Source organism: Aythya fuligula, chromosome 3 (genome assembly GCF_009819795.1).
Source record: "Aythya fuligula isolate bAytFul2 chromosome 3, bAytFul2.pri, whole genome shotgun sequence".
Classification (NCBI taxonomy): domain Eukaryota; kingdom Metazoa; phylum Chordata; class Aves; order Anseriformes; family Anatidae; genus Aythya; species Aythya fuligula.
Window position 1 is genome coordinate 104,056,938 of NC_045561.1, and position 17,963 is coordinate 104,074,900.

Consider the following 17,963-nt stretch of genomic DNA (forward strand, 5'->3'; position numbering starts at 1 on the left):
TATCAGTTGCAGAAAGGAAAAAAAAAAAAGTCATTTCCTGGCATAACCTTTAAAGGCCAAAACCTCCTGCAGCTGGGATTTTCAGAGCAGCGCATCAGTTATTCCACTAGCTTTTCTCCAGTAAAAAATGTTCAACAGTCAATATAAGTTTTGCTTAAATAAGAGCTATTTCTTTTTAACCAAAAGGTGTGAAAATTATAAACTGACAAGCTCGAGTTTTCAAAACATGCAAAGAGGTTCTCCCATTAAAGAAACAAAGTTTTAATATGGATTTTAATGGGACAACCCATATTCTGCTGAGTGCTTTCATGAATCTCCCTCAGAACTGTTGTGCACTTTCTACTATGATAAATAAGTCAAAAAATACTGTGTGGCTGTGATGTGTTATTTACTGACAGCTTTCATATAATGAAATGATTCACCATTTAAATATTGAGGGCACATTTGTCTTCAACTTATCTGCATTAATCCTTTTGTTAATAAACCAATTAGCATACCAGCTTAGAAAATTCCTCCGAACATAAATTTCTATGGCACAGACGTTTATTTGAACTGTAAACAGAAGCCAAGGGTTGCTATGGTGTGATCTTTTGCTCGAAGTCTATTTACTTCTCCAGGCTAACAACAGCACCAATAGCAGAGTCCATAAAACAAAGTATAAAGTACACACCATGGCGCTGAGAAGTCCTTATTCTAAAGTGAACTTGAACACTCGCCATAAACAAAGGTAGGTAGAAAAGCAAGTTAAACTCTTGTTTTTTTAGGTTAGAAATGGTATTTTAATCTGTCTTCTGTGAGAAAAGCTTTAGAAGGAAGAAAGACCTTGCAAAGTCTGCTTTGCTATTGTCATTTCTAGTACTCTTGCAAAGTTGTAGGTCTGTGTGGGTTGAGCTGTGCAGCCCAGGTGGACATCCACGTTCTGCCAAGCTGATCAGACTCTGGAGGAATGGAAAAAAGCAGAGACCAAAGAGATACAGCAATCTGCAGCAGTCTCCACCCTTTAACATGGCTCTGAGTACCTGATGCCAGTTACATTAAGCTTGGGATTGCAGCTCAGCTCTCCTAAACCTGGATGTGTGTCACAGCCCCAGAGTGCTTCAGCCCAGAAAGGCCCCAGAACAGAACAGCTAGCAGAGACGCTTGTTGAGAAATCCCCATATTGGCCTTTTGCAACAGTATGGTACCACTGTAACTACAGAGCTAGAGCAGGATACTTCCAGAAATTATATTCTCATTAACTAGGAAAAACGTTCAGCTCACATAAACTGCTCTCCTACTGCAAGTGCAAGAGTATGGCTGCTTTTCATTTGACACTAATGGCATAGGTGTTTTGTTGGTTTTTTTTTTTGTTTTTTTTTTTTTTAAATAACCTGATTTAAGAAAAGGCAGTTGAGAAACAACCTTAATCCTCCGACTGATGGATTCAAGTATATGAACAAAACTCTTACGAAAGAAAAATGGCTAGGATTAAGAATATAAACTGTAGCAATTAGAGGATAAAAAGCACATACTTTCCTCCAGCATAGGATTGGAAATTTAAATGATTTCTTTTACAAAGAGCCACCCAACTTCTCCCTTTACTTATGAGTAAGTCCTCTTTTAAATGACAAATCAATAACAGAAAATAATGTGCAGTAGAATAAGATTATTTGAGCTGGCTTTACTCTGTCTCTGTCCTGGTGCTCCAGATCCTGTAAGCATTTTGGAAACCCTGCTTCTCGTTCATCCAAGATTCACTGAGCTCATTATATTTCAGATGAAATATTTCAGGTTGAACAGGTCAACAGTCTTTGAGAAATCACTGTTTTGCTGAAAGGTTTCCAGGATGTCTACCTGGAAAAGGCTGAGATGCACTTAGGTCAGTGCTGTGATCAAAGCTGGATTTTCAGAGAAGCGTACAATCCTCTTACTGCACATGTGCAGGTTATGGGGATAACTCACACAAAAAAAAGTAGTAGGAGAAGGTCTTGATGTTTTCCCATTAACTGGTCGAGTTGTAAGAAAGTAGGATTTTATCGTAACTCTGCAACTGTGTTGTCGATTGCCTAGCAGTCTGCTCCTGCTTTGGAAGCTCATTTTAAGCATTCAGGAGGCCAGTTCATTCATATCTTGTTTCAGTAATCTTAGGAAAAGGATTCCTAAACACAAGGACCTATCCTGAAAACCAGAACACAACCCATCCTTAACAGCCAGGCTCCCATTCTTCTCCATAAAACCGTAAAAAGATCTTTAATGAGGCACCCGTTACAACAGAAGTCCCACCTGACAGCTGTTCCAACTCCATTTGGTTGCTCTGGCCATAAGGTCCCGAGACACAGCTTTTTTCCTTTTGGTTTTGCCTTACTGTTTAAGTATGGGCACACAAACTATTACCCAATCGAACCAAAAATATGAAGCTCCAAACACATCCTGGAAGATTTCACACTGTTTTGGCTGCCCATTTCTTTAGGGAACAAAAGTTTCCAGCATCATAACAAAACAAAGAAACTCTCTTCAGGCCTAGAAGGAATGAGGCTGAACTGAACAACAAACCAGCACAGGTGATCCAAGAAAAACAGGGCAAAACTGACTGTGCTTTCCCTGTACACTGTCACTTGCCTTTCTAGGTCCCCCAGATTGTCTTTCTTACTGGGCATGAGCAGCAAGATGTGGTCAAGTCAGGCAGGGACAGAAAAGGGAGGCTACTGAAAGGACAGAGCCAGGCTACTTACAGCAAGACATGGTGGGAGAATGAAAAACAACAGGTACAAGCTGAAACAAGAATGCTTCTGACTACACATAAGGTAAAATTTCACCATGAGGACAGTCAAACAGTAAAGCACGTTTATGCACCGCAGTTGTGCAGTCTCCATCCTTGGAGGCTTTCAAGACCAACTGCATAAAGCCCTGAGCTGGTCTCATCTCGTAGTTCTGATACAGACCTCCTGAGGTCACCTGAATCCTCCTGTGATCTCAGGAAACTTGTCACCAGGTCCTAGGGAATCAAATCAAAAGATACAAAAAAAAACCCACTATACCCAGTTATGCAAATATCCTGCCTCTAGGAAGAACCTCCTCTTAATCCCTAATGGAAAGAGTTGGCCACACATGAGCCTAACGTGTGGCTTAACATTAGCTGGTACTTGCAAGAAGGAAATCTACATTAATAGAAACCTGCTGTGAAGATGGTAAAAGCTCTGCTGAAAAACAGATAAAGTGTGTGATTGACATGTTCAGACAAGGTTTCCCAGTTTTAGGCTCTGGCACTTACCTTGAATAAACAAAAGGGAAGTAGTGCAATTTTCAGCCAACGGAACTTATAAATATTAGGAAAAATCAGGAGCCTTTCATTTAATATCTGGAGTCAAAATGCAAAACAAATTTCAGGCATCCAGATTTGAAAACTGCCTAACTTGCAGAGAATTTGTGTATTTTGTAGAAGAGAATTTTTGGTATCTTATATCAAAACAGAAAGTCAACATCCCTTTGAATGAATATGGTAAGCAGATATAAATGAAACAGTGTATTAAAGTGTAGACTAGTAAATATACTCTTAGCTACTGGAGGATACAGCCAGGGTCCAGAGAAGAATCAAAATAAGAACTGAAAAGCATCTTGAACATTATTTTAATGTCATACACATCTGGAACATTATAATTCACTATAAAATACTTCTGTAAGTCCTACAGTGCACCAGGTAACAGAGAGAGAAGACTCAGTCTCTATAGTATTTGCAAAGCAGCTTCTCCTCACTGTTATGAACTGACCTGGAAACTGGGATTAACTGTTCCTAGATGCGTTCCACAGAGCACAGGGTTGGAGAAAAGTAGAGCTCTGCCAGACTCCTGAGGTCAAGATTGTTGCCTCAGGTTCTTAAGCAATATGAAGTGCCAGCTTTTCAGGAGTACTTAATCACTTTGTATGTATAAAATACATTTATATATATATACATGTGTATTCTATGTATATATACATTAGAACTGTTAATGAACTGTGCAAAAAAAAAAAAAAAAAGAATAAACAGAATAAAGCCAAGTTCTACTGCACAATTACAAGAGCTCCCTGCTGTGGTGAGAATGTGACTTGAACAATTCGAACTGAATTCTGAAGATAATTTTGGCCATCCAGGGCAATTTTGTGCTTCTTCACAAGATCTACCCTCCAAGGCTGAAATCACGTGAAATATCACCTGAAAACACTGATAAGACTCAGCCAGAGAGGAACATTCCTCCCTTTTTTGCTTCTTTCTCCTGGAACATATACTTCTAAATGTTTCTACTCACAGAGCAACCCTTCAGCACTCCCTACCTGAAATCCCATCGCTGCATACACCTGGCAGATTTAAGGAGAAGATTGTAAAGGTGCCTTCCAACTTTATATGACTACCAGTCTAGGTGGCAAAATACTGGTGAAAATGTACCAGAATATGGATTTTCCGTATTGTAAAGTTATACTGCTTCCATCTTCAATTTCAACTATCATTTGTATTTGACATAACCCATACAGAAACTAACAGGCCTGCATATTGTATGGAATAACCACTATTATTTTTTCTAGTAAATAACATTTTTAAAAATAAGTCTTTCTTTTTTTGTTTGTTTGTTTCAAATAATTGCCTATCAGTAACTAGCATATTTTGTAACATTTGAATTTATACTAAAAGAAAGAGGGAAAAAATCCAGGTTCCAGATACAGATCTCTTGCAGTCTGCATTACAGCTTTGATTTTATTTTGAAGTGTCAGACTCTGTGTCACAGGAAGCAGACGTTCCCTCTGTGGTATTTGTAAGCTGCCGACGCAACAGACTCTAAACTTGTCAGGCTCTCTCAGCAGACCTTCATTACAGGGAAGAAGTTTATACTTTTGTATAAGCTACGGTAAAATTTAACAGCATATGAGGCCTTTAACCAGGTGGCTACATAGACTTCATTTAAAAGGGGCTTTACTCTGAAGTTGTTTGTAGGATTTTTGCAAACATTACTATTCAGAGACAGGAAGCACTGTTCGTACCCAAAGACTGACACGGGGTTTCCATCACAAGGGTGAAGTGGCAATCTTTCCGAATGGTGAAGCAGTCTTCAAAGCTGGCATCCAGAGAGCCACCCTCTCCTCCAGCTGATGATCTTGCTCCTGCCTCTTGTTCACATCACTTGTGTTTCCTAGATCTCTTCAAGCATTTCCCATCAAACACAAAATGTCTTACACAAAATAAAACCACCACCACCAACAAACTTTGTTGTCCATCACATCACAAGCTAATCACACCTCTCAGAAATTTGCTCTTCACAGATAATGTGATATGGCTGTGATATTTATTTTTTTCTAGGTAAGTTTGCTGAGAGACAGGCAGGCATGCCACATCATTTCTCCTAAACTCATCAATAGATTTGTGGACAGGAAAATCCAGACATCCTTCCAGCTCCCTCTTCCATGGTCCGACCTGTACAAAACATGGTGTGTACATTTGGCAATGCTGTCCATAAAGTTTAGAAGACAAAATTTTTGCAGGAAAGTTCACTATTAAAAAAAAAAAAAAAAAAAAAAAAAAAAAGGCAATTTTAGAAAATACAGCTCAGAAATTGCCTCTGGATCTGAGTATCAAATACTGGCATAAGTAGTCTGTTTTTTAAACTATTGGTTAATTTAAATGATTGATTTTGAAAAAATTATATTTTAAAAATAAGGTAGTGCATATTAAAGTCAAACATTAGCTCAAGTCTTGCATAACTTATACTGCAATACCCTCTTGTGGTCATATGAAAATGGTTTATCTAAACACCTGAATCTTTTTTTTTTTTTTTTCATCTCAAATGTTATCAAACATTTTTTTCTTTTTTGGGGGGAACTAACATATTTTTCACAGACAAATTTGCAGTGTGTATCATCACCTGTCTGATAGCCACAAAGGAATAACCTCAGTTAGGTTCTCCCTCAGTATAATGAATGCTGACACTGCTCATCAGACAAACTGATCCCAAAATAAACTCCTAATCAAAGGCGCCATCTCCTACACTGACACTCATTAGGGACTTTTTTCAGTTTCATGCCCCCAAGCAGAAAAAAATAAAGATGCTGTAATCAATTTACATAGATTCATATGACATGAAGCCACAACAAACATTAACCTTTTCTACCACAGGATGAAAAGAAGTACACAGTAGATCAGCTTTATCAACTCAAATGAGTTCTCTCTTTAAAAGCCCCAAATTCTTCTTTATAAACAATAAAATGCTAAACCAGCAGATGACAATGTTAGGGGAAACAGTTCAATATCTGCAGAGCTGCTGAGCTGTTAATCCATGGCCTAAATGGGCTAAAGATATATCCAGTGAGGAATCTAGAGCTATCCCCAGAAATGTCCCCCTTACCCTCCCCTCGATGTACTTTCCCTTAATGCACCATTCCCTTAATGACTTTTGGTCCCAGTAGAAGATGGGATAGTTTTTAAAATATTTGGTCTTAGCAGTCTGTTTTTGGAACAGCAGCTACATTTTAAAGGCATAGTATTATAATATTAAAATAAATAAAAAAATAAATAAATAAAATAAAATAAATAAATAGCTATGATCCAATTCCCATCTATCCTATCCAGAGAAACAACTGGAACAGGATGTTTGTAAACTATGTACTCGGCCTGATAGTAATTTTTAGCTTATTTTTATTTTTAATTTGCAGAAAATTACTTGAAAGGTTAGAAAAAAATAAGACAAGAACTTTGTAAACAAGAATGAAAAAGCATTTAGCCTTCCCATTCAGATCCTTTCCTGACCTGATCAGGGGCTAAAATCCCATGTGCATTGATTAATGAATTGGGTCATCCAAGTGTCCCTCAGCTTCCTTTTAAAGCAGATAGATGCTGCTAAAGTCTAATTCTTTAACTGGCTGCACATGCTCCAACTTGGAGAGGACCCTGGGACAAACATTTTGTTTTGAGGCAAACTTCTTTCTCTCTTCTTAAGTTATGTTACTGCGATTTTCAAGGGCAAGGTTTCCAAATACAGAAATAAGTCTTGCTCAAAAATGTCCACATGAAACGTTTGGATTGTTTTATAGTTATTATTATTTTAAAATAAGTTATTTGCCAAATTTGGCATGTATTTTCCAATACCCCACGTAAACATAACTGAAAAAAAAATAAATAAATAACTGGTTTAAGTTCATTAGCATTTACCAGCAAGATGAAGCAAGAGGCTAGAATTCATCTGGAGCTAACCCACATTACTCAAAAACAAGTCAGTCAAGAATTTGAGAGGAAATTTATACTTAAAATACCCCGCTTTCCTGCTAGGTCACAAATACTTGAAGAAGTGACTGCATACCACAGAAGACCAGCAGGCTGACTGTAAAGGCAAACTGACATTTTGGACACAGTTTTGAAAATTCTCACTTTGTGTACTAATGACCCTTTAAAGTTACTTGAAAAGCACTTCCCACAGTTGCTTAATGTCTTCTGCAGAAATCTCTAAGTACTTTAAAAGGGTCTTTTCATGATCTGTGGCTGCTCATTTTTTATATATATAAAAAATAACAAGATTTAAAGCACAGATTCACTGAAGCATCTTATTTTAAACAAACAAACTCCGCCTCAAACAGACTGCAAGGCCCCAGCAGCTGTCCACACTGGGGCTGTGCTCCCTTTCTCGTGAATATTCACAAGGCAGGCTGTTTCCAATGGAGACAGTAAACACACCAGGGAAACCAGCAGCTTTCGGGAGATTTTGCTTCTGCTACAGAACTACAACAAAAGTGTTCCTGACAAACTTGGCTCCACAGCATGCTTTGCACTAAACCAGGCTTTATTGCTCTGCAGAGTTTGAGCATAGGGTGGTCTCAGCTGCCAGCAGCATTCATTGCCTCCTAGGCTGAGAGTTTGCTGCTTACTGATGGCTTTCAGGAGCAATTATTTCTTATCAAATTGTTGTTACCATGAAAACTTCTTCATCCTTCAGGCAATGAAGCAATGTAAAGCAGTAGGAAATGATCATTAAGTAACAGGGAAGCAAAACAATGCCAAGCACTGCCTGTCAGTGCTGGCATCTATGTTTTCTTAAAGCACTCCAGATCAGCAGCTAAAAGAAAATGCTGGGAGAGGAGGAGCTCTGAAAGCGCAAATAATAGCAGGTTTAACCTTCCTGACAGTCCCAACACACCTAATAATACTGGGGATAGAGTGAGTCTCAAAATGGACGTGTTGGGAAAGGGTTCTGGATTCAGGAGGAACAGGAGGACTAGGTCCTGGCAAGCAGCAACCACACCTCTGGGGCAAGCAGCCTCAGCTCCATACCTGTCTCGTGGCAGCACCCAGCCTAGAGGACCTGTACTTGCACAAACAGCTGCTCGGAGCAGGGCGGATGAACAGGCAGCACTGCAGCAGGACCAGGTCCAACAGGACAAGATCTGGAGGGAGACTGTGGAGGCTGAACAGAGAGGAAGAAAAATCTGGTAAGTCACTTGTTCCAGTTCACCCCTCTCCTACTCATTCCGACAGTGGTACTGGTGCTCCCTGACAGTCCTAGGGCTTGATTCAAAGCCTAAGCTATCAAGGGAATTTTAATTCTGCAGGGACTTTGGATCAGACCCTAGAACCTTTCTTTCTAAGGATACATCATCTCTGTTATTCTTCGCTGGACAGAATCTATGCTAATACCTCCTGACACACCAGGCTTAAGCCAAAAAAGAGATGCAAAGAGCTGCATGTTTAATATCTTTTAGCTTAACAGAGATCTTCATGATGATTATATAAATGTGCCAACCTTTATAATTTATTGCAGACGTGCTGATATTATCGCCACTTCTCATACTCTTGGAAGTGGCTGAAATGGAAGTTGAACAGAGTGTTCTGCCAAAACACGACTCTGTATTCCCAGCCTGGAAATCCCTGAGCATGCCCCACGAGCCATGTGCAGACAGGCAAATCCCATTATTGTAGTGTTTCAGCAGGCTGAACGGCATGCATTCGTGTATACAGCAGCTACCTGGAGGAACCAGAAATTAACATCCTCCCTGCCTCTGTGCCTCTGCCACATAACTTGTCTGTTATGTTCGTGCTTCTGTACACAACATGGACACGCTTATTAGAAGAATATCCTTGGTGAAAGCACAGCCAGCTCTGGCTCTGTCTATGCAGTAGCCAAGCAGATAAAACAAAAGGGTGGAGAATGAAGCACATTGCTTCTAGGATGTTTTTAGGAAGGGAAAAGAAACCATCTGAACAGCCCTGCCCTCCTCACCCTTCTGGAGGAAATGCAGATAGTAGGGTTGGTCTCTCCAGAGATGTTTTTACACTCTTGTCCATCTCCTTTTACCTGAAGGAAAGGCTGACTCATGCACAGGCAGGGCTGTGGAGGCAATGCCACTCTCTCCCAGTTGTGCACCAGGCCCTCTCCCAGTGGGCCCAGTATGCTCCATGTCCCTTCCAGAGCACAGGCAGCAGGAGGGATGCTCTGCCTGCACCTCTGCTGGGGTTCACAGGCATGGATGTTGGTGCAAACCTACTTACATGTGTACTTCACACATCATAAACCTGAAGCATGCCCTGCTCTCCATTCTTAGCTACAAAGACAGGACTCCTGTAGAGGTGTAGGGTATGCGGACAGATGCCTAAAGCCACCTCAGCTGGCTTCATCAGACTCCACACACTACAGCCTGCAGGGAAAAGTCTTTCAGCTCCACATCCCCATCCCCAAACCAACGCTTGCTACATGTTGGTGGTCTGACCCGAAGTGGGTATAGGTAAATGGCACAGACCCAAACATTTCTCAGTACTTAGCACCACAGTGTAGATCCCAAGCTGGGAACAGCAGTCCCAAGTGCAGCATCCAAGTCTGGCACTTTTATAGAGTGCCTGACATAGCAAGATAAATAAATCTGGGCCCCCTATGCTGTGCTGGTATACCAAAACTTATAATAATAAGCATAACAATCGTAAATTAGCTTTTATTTGCTCTTTGGGTATATCTGTACAGGACAGGGGAGCATAGCACAGAAACCGAAGGCCACTGTGTCCATGAGGTACAAGGCTGTGCTGTACACAAGAGCTCAACTCGGAATGCTGTGCAGCTTCAGCACCATGAGCTCAGATGAAGCACTGCATGGACACCAGTAACCAGCTCAGTCAGCTGAGGTGTCCCTTGAGCCCTTTATAGTCCCAAATACAGCTGTAGATTAACTGCTTCCTCTATTGACCTCACAGCACTTTTACAATAGCAGGTGAAGAACAGTTTTCTTCATTTCTGGCCGGAGAGAGCAAAGGACAAGAAAATCAGAGGACTTGACCTCTAGTCACACACCAGGTGTAGAACAAGGCTGAGGAGCAAAACTCAGGTCTTCTGGCTCCTCACTTGCTCCTAGCACAGATACCTATCTGCACAAAAATACTCCAGCAGGTATTTGCCTGCTGCAAATATAGCTCTGGAAATTCCTACCAGGGACTTCTGCCAGCAGAATATTGGTCAATTAAAAAATAAGAAGCTCTGTCTTATTTAAGGCATGAGACATAAATTTGCTAGAGTGACCCAGGACTTTGCAGATTTATCTGCATTTACACAAGGGCATGCTAGCCTTGTCTTCCTCTAGCAATAAAACCACTCCTAACATAGTGCAGGTACACTTTGTGAATAAAGAAAACCCTGGGCTTCACTACAAAAACCACGGGTTTGGGTACAAAGAGTTTGCATGTGTAAGAATTGGCTTTAAGTACGTAATTGAACAGATAAATAGGCATTCAGATATGACCAACAGAGACAGAAAATTTAAAACTGCATTTTTTACTTCTATTCCAAGGTACCAGAACTGGAGTTTCCTAAAGGACTACGACCAAATGGTAAGTTTCAAACAAACACCTACCTGTAACCAGGATCCTTCTAGCTTGCATCAATTTGAAGCAGGCTAATGCTTTAAATCAGGGAATACTTGGGCATAACTGGCAAATGCTTTAATACTAAAATCTTTAGGAAAATAAAAGACAGCTGAGATACCATTCATCTGCTAAAAAGGAATATAGCTTGTGTTTGTGTTCAGTCTGTTTCAACATTATAATATTGAATAATTGTTGAAATATTTCAGAAATATTTCTCCATACACAGAAAGTGCCAGAAGAACCAACTTCCTAGGAAAAGTTTATGAGATGATGACATCATGCCAAAACCCAAACCACTTACTAAAAATGAAACAAAAAACCTCCCACATCATAACCATTCCAGAGCAGGCTAAATTCTTTCTCTCCTGACATTTCATGCAACATATTTAAAAATGATTCATTTCCCTGTGTTATCTTACTCCCATGAAAGAGGATAGAGAAAAATAATCATTTTACTGCATTTTTGCAACACTTTCATGTACATTCAGTAAGCAGTATATTTTAAGTACATCTAAATTCTGTTTTCAAAAGCAAAAGAGCTGATATTACTAATAATCTCAGTAACTTGAATTTTTTAACAAGGAAAGGATGTAACTCTGAAAACTTTAGCATTAATGGTCTTTGTTTCATTCAGGGTAATAAAAAGGAACAGAAGCCTCTGCCAGATTATATATCTGTGTTTTCAAACAAAGTTCCCAACTCCACCAACCAGAACATCGGCAGTAGAATGAATACTGAACTTGGCAAGATGCTGGTAAACATGGATTACTTCTTCAGCAGTGGAGCACGAAAGAGGAAACTTGAGAATGACCTCCAGCCTTCCTAATAACTCAAGTAAAAATACTAGTAACAAAGCAAGTCAAAGAGATCTACCTAGCAGATCTCTTTCAGACTCCACAACACAGAAATTAGCAGGTAACAAAATCCCTTTTTTTTTTTTTTTTTCTCTCTCTCTCTGAGAGACCAAAAGTACTGTCTAGCATGGAACTTTTTCAAGAACTAAGATGGATGTCATTCAGCAGTGCCTAAGGAGACTGTCCTCTTCAGACTTGGGGTTACTCAGCCATACAGAGTGAGTCAAGACAACAGATCTCATCCTTCTTACCATGCAAGCCCACAATAACTTTGCTACTAACATCAGAAAGATTAGAGCCAAAGGGCTCTTCTGAAACTCTTCCTGAATTTTTACCTCCTGAAAAGAAACAATCAACAGAGACCAGTTCAGATGAGTCACAGCATAAACAACATACTTCAAATTCTGAAAGTCCGGGCAATAAAACACAGCAGGTTGTTACATTTAATGTATTTACCCAAGGATTCATCAGCCTGCCACTTGCATGTTTAAGCTTGCTCTAAAGAGCAAAATTTAAGGCATGTAAGATGTGTTCTGTGCTTTTTCAACTCTCCCTGCCGAGGAAGGGGGATCAATTTTTTTTTTTTTTCAGACTTGTTTTCATTATTTTTTTTTCCTTTGGATTTGCTGTTTCTCCCCTATGCTCTCACATTCCCTTTTGCTACTTTTTTTTTTTCCTTGTTTAGCTGATGGAAACTCAGTGACCAGGAAGCAGGCTTTTACATTTTGCTCTGAAGGCATGCTGCTCAGCAACCTGCCTTACGTGCTTTTGATCATCAGCCTTGAATTTAGCAGCTTTGTAGTTCCTAAAATCTGCGGTTGCCCAGGGAAACCACCATCTAAATCGACAAAATACCTAAAGCCTACTCACTAGAGCATCTTCATGACGTAGATGCAATGTTTTTTCAGGGAAAAAAACGCAATCAGCAGAGCATGGGGAACATACATAGAGTGCCTGCCTTCACAGGGTGCATGTAGCTTCTGTAGGACCATGCTCAGCCCTACGTAGGTGGAGACCAATGCAGAAGCCACTAGCATTACCCTGATACAACAGGCTGCAATCTCACACTTAGCTGAGGTGGAGCTGTGTTTACTTACACCTTGCAGCTGAGACTGTTTAGTTTTGAGGTTAGACTTTAGCAGCAGAAGGCAGTTGACAGGCACAAGAGGTGGCAGGGATCAGTGTTATCACTGCCAGCATGCAGGTGGTCTCTGGAATAAAACAAAAAACACTGTAGAAAGAAGATAAGGGTTGTGGCCCAAAGCAGGTCATATCCTGGCTTCCCCAGCATCTGAGAACTGGAAAACGAAGGCTTTCAGGATGACAGCTTAGCTACCTGCAGGAGAAGGAAGATGATGGCGTGAAAGTAGCCTGTGCAAGGGCTGATTCCACTCTGCAGATATGATTATCCAACCACAGTAGACAACTGTGTTCACACACAGAAAATGGAAACATACACTTAAAACCAAACCAAACCAAAAAACACCACCTTGTTCAGCTAAGATGCTTTCTTCAGTCTTGAGAGCAGATGACTGCAGCAGGAACTGTTTTAATTTCAAAAATGTCTGAAAGTGAGAGAGGGGAGAGCAGAGCAAGCCTTTCTTTGTCCTTGTGTTGTCCAGAGCTTCTTCCAAAAACTGTACAGGCTACTCAAAGGCTAAATATTTATTGGTGGTTGTGTAATATTGAAAATTACTACACTTGCATGCCTTACTCTGAGATACACTGAGCAGCTCCAACTCTTCCTGTGGGTCACCAAGTCCACACAGGGTGGCACATGCCCCATCTCTGTCAGGCTCAAGCTCCTGTTCGTGTAAGAACAACTCATTCAAAAAAAGCAAAGGGATTCTGGTTTTCGTCGTGAAGGCACACAGAGCTCCGCGCTCCCTGACCTCCAGATGGCACTCACTCCCCAAGTAAGCCACTGATGGCTTACAGAAGCAGCATTGCACAATCCCTGTCTAATTTCAGAGGGCATTAAAATATTTCCAGATTCCCAACCCTGATTTGTGTGAGTCCTGAGCATCCCTCTCCCAGGGAGGCCCCTCAGGATGGATGGTACGGGAAGGAGGATGGACTAAGCACTGCACAGCACTGGCCTTGTTTCAGCTGACATTTCTCCCAGTTTTGGGCACGACATGGAAGGTCTTATCCTGAAGACACGGGCCACCAACTGGAGTCTCAAGAAGCAAAGACAGTAGCTGGAGTACTGGAAAATGTGGCTGAGGAGGAAGGATCAAATGGTCTAACATAGTTTAACCTGAAGAAAAAGGAGACTGGGAAAAGGACAGCAGTCTTTAGACACATACATAGCTTGGGTGAGAGAAAAAGTAGTAGTTTATTTCATGTACATGGCAGACAATATTAAAAATAATAGTCTTCAATTATAGGAAGGAAAATCATGTTACTATTACGGAAGCTAGCGGTAAGGTTAACACAGTACTTGGTAGGGTTAATACAGCACTGGAACAGATTCCCTGAGGAATCTCCACCTTTGAAGGTTAAACAGCCACCCACCAAGAAGGATGTGTTTGACAGGGTTTGCCTGTTAGTGTATAAACTGCGACTGTCTGAGGGGTGTTTCACCAATTGTCTGATCTGTAACAACAGTTGGTGGGATCAGAACATTCTTTGAAAACATGGTGTGTGGTTGTTTGTTTTTCAAAACACATTCAAAAAGAAATAAAAAATAATATTTCAGTTAGTCCAGATTGGAATAGATTGCATCTCTAAAACACAGATTGACCACCTGAGTTTTTGATGAAGGCACATTTCTATTTTTCTGCCTACTCCTACAGAGAATGTTTTTCACGCAGCCCAGATGTGCCTCTTTTAATCACACAGTCCCACCAAAATCCATCCTTTATCCAAAAAGCTTCACTAGTGCTCCCCTGACTGCCACATAAGAACACCTCCGAAAGATCACATTCGTGCCTTTGTGCAGGAATGACAACAACTAATTTGCTTTCAACAATTTCAGGACACCTTTACCAATGGTGTGCAGCCCTGATTGTGCTGTCCTTACTCAGGTAGAGTGCCCGCAGTGGGTACTTGGGGTGATTACAGGTGTGCAGCACAGGAAAACCCCAACCCACCACCCACTCATGCACTCCTATCACATGTGCTCCTTTGCAGTCTTTTTCTCCAGTCTGATGGAGATCTACAACAGGAAAGTCTGTAGCTACACCTGAAGTGAAGCCAAAGTAGGCAAGGATTTCTGGCTTAATCATCAATAGAATAAAAGTTTCCCATACGGACAGACATGATAATCCACGGGGTATAGCAACATTTTGTAGAGTGGACACCTTATTTTGTTCAACTATTACGCTTTCCTTTGAAATTAAAACTATTTATTGCTGTCTCAGTGATCCCTCCTCTGGTACCCAGCAGTTTGGATCTCTCGATCACGTACAGCACCTTCAGAAAACACAGTTTGGGAATATCCGAGGTCTAATTAAAACTGCCATAGAACTGTGAGCAGAAGGCAGCGAACAGGCATTCTCTAGACGTCAGTTTCTTCCCAAGTTCAACAGCAATTTTTCTCTTACTATAATTAACCTTGCCAACTAATCCTTATTTACATAAGCACAGTGTCTTAGGAAGAATGGATGAGATGACAGCAGCACTGAAACCTGTAAACAACCAGTGGAAATTCAATTTATTAAAGAGATTGTATAGATATTAAAACGTGTTGTAAGCTTCTTGTAAAGAGTTCTTATGATGTATCACTGTGCTTCACAGCTTTGTAAGCTTGCTTTCCTTTTGCTGCCAGATCTCAAACAAGAGATTATACATGTTTAGGCAATTCATTTTCTGTATTTCTTTCTGTTAAAGAACACAAGTGGGTAGGAATATGAATTTAATTCTTGGGTTAGACGCACTGCTTTCTCTTTTAAGGACTGTTAATATTAATTCTAAGTGGGTGTAGAGATGTTTCCAGTACCTCCAACTTTTGCATGTTCTCATTTCAAGCTTTGGTCATAATAAAAATGTGTGAAATATATCATACTTTATAACAAAACATATGTAAGTTCATATAAATCTGTATTTCTTATACTTTTAGAATAGTCTTCGTATATAGCTGCCAGGTGGCATCTTAACTATAAGGTTTTGTTTTAAAAGATTGGATTGATGATTCTGATCATGTTCCTTAGAAACATGAAATTAAAAGCTGTTTCTTGACCTTTAAATTATCCTAAAGTAGTAGCTAAATGGGTTTTCCTACAAATAACATCTCATCGTGCTGTGAAAATTACTGCATGAACAGTAAGGTTCCTACAACAGAGAAGGGAGAGAACAGATACATACAAACAGTTGGATGGACAACAGAGGCCAGGTCCAGGCATTGCATGTTGGTATGTACTGTGCACATGCATTGTTTGCCTTTTATAAAGAACACTCTATAAAAGAATATTTCTGAATTAAAGTCCTACTTAAAGCAGATAATTTTCTTGTTCACAAAAAGTGTTTTTGTTTGTTTGTTTTTGTCTTCTGGTTTTAGAAATGAACAATAATTTGTTAGTGCCTCAAGCTGCTTTAGTAAAACTCCCTAAAGTGGGGTGTCTATCTTAAAAATTACTTGCTCCTCTGAATCCATGTGAGCTATGCAAGGGGCACTTGCATGCTTCTGTAAATCACAGCCCTAACCACAGCCCTCTCCTGTCCCAGAAGGGATAGATGCCAAAGGCTGACGTCTGCTTGTAACCTCCTCAAAGCCTCTCACAGGGGTTGTATGTACCCACAAAACCACCATTACTTAGAAATGGGATTTCCAAATATCTGGGATTAAAGCCTCACCTCAGCACTCCACCTCTATGCCAGGCTGGTGGAGCAAAATTGCTCCAAATGGCTTTTAAACGGCTTCCCAGGCAATGCCAACAGGAAACTCTTGTTTGGCATACATTGATTGACAAACTGCATTAAAAATGATCTGCAAATATATAAGCATAATAGCTGTAAAATGCTGAGATCTGGTTTCATTCTATGACTTTGACCAGATCGCTTCAAACTCCATGTCAAGTTTCCCCATTTCCTAATGGTCAACTACCATCGCTGGATATACTATATATAACCTGTGAATTAACAAGGTCTGCTGAAATATGCTCACCTTCTCAGCTCTCACTGGGGCCTCTGCTGTTTGAGTGGCTCAGATGCAAATGTGGATCTAGAACAAGGCCGGCTCCAGATCTGAAAGCTACAGATCAACCTGCTTACTCAGGTACAAGCTTGAAGTAGGTTTTCTGTGTAGAAGGGACAACTCCAAATTTAACATGGAAATCAATCTCACAAGTCTCCATATAAACCAGTTAATGTGTTTTATTTTCTTTCTTCCAGTTCTTTGGCTTTTCTAGGTTTTGGGCTAGGTTTTGGGTTAGGTTTCTAAGTGTGTGTGGTAAGGGGCAGTTTTGGTATTCTACATTCTTTCAGTACTCCTTTTTGGTTAACCATATAACTTAAGATAACATGCCATTACCCAGAATGGCCTTTGGTTAACTGAATAAGGCATTTCACAGAGCACAGACTGAATCAACAGGGTGGTGTTTTCTGTTTTTTTGCTTATGGTATTTTCATTCAATTTGTGATGTGTCTGTCCAGCCTAACCTCAAGTAAATCCTACATAAACACTGCCACGTTTTCAGCTTGCCACATATATAAAACATACTGCATTTTAAACCTATGATCTACATGCGACCTTCAATGTTTCTTTTCTATTCCTGCCCTGCACACTTGTACACCACCACCTCAAACATGAAGTACAGAGGAATCCACTGAACTTCCTTAGCAAGAGGAGGTTCTCCAAATGACTCTTCGGTCAACCCTGCCACTGAGGAGCCTCTGCTGCAGTTTGATCACCCAGTTTGTTGAAGGCTGCCTGCAATGTGCAATCATCTACACAGCTGCTGAGAATGGCCTCTACCCCTTCGTCAGGCAGTTCATAGAAAAAAACAAGACAGTATTGAACCCAGTGTCATCCCCTGAGAAACAAACACCCACAATTTGGCCACGCACAGGACATCAGTCTGCTAACCACTAAGCCTTGTTCCTTAGTTTTCCACCAGCCTTGTGGTCTTCCCATCCGTCCCCTATCTCTCCAGATTCACATGAAATGAGACCAGGCCAAAGGCCCAGTTGAAGTGAAGGTAAATGGTATCCACTGCTCTTCCCCTCATCCTCCAAGCCAGCTAACTCACAGAAGGCAATCAGGCCAATTCAGGCACAATTTGCTCTTGCTAAATCCAAAACAGCTGCTCCCAGCCACACTCTTGTCTATC

General features: G+C 40.6%; 1 protein-coding gene across 1 annotated transcript; it reads left to right on the top strand.

Annotated features, from left to right (window-relative positions):
* Positions 1-671: 671 nt before the first annotated feature.
* Positions 672-16,028, top strand: C3H2orf50 (chromosome 3 C2orf50 homolog). The gene is made up of 4 exons (XM_032184496.1): positions 672-727; positions 7,975-8,421; positions 10,762-10,801; positions 11,472-16,028. Exons 1-4 carry the CDS (start codon positions 672-674, stop codon positions 11,661-11,663), a joined length of 735 nt encoding a protein of 244 aa, XP_032040387.1. The 3' UTR covers positions 11,664-16,028.
* The last annotated feature ends 1,935 nt before the right edge of the window (positions 16,029-17,963 follow it).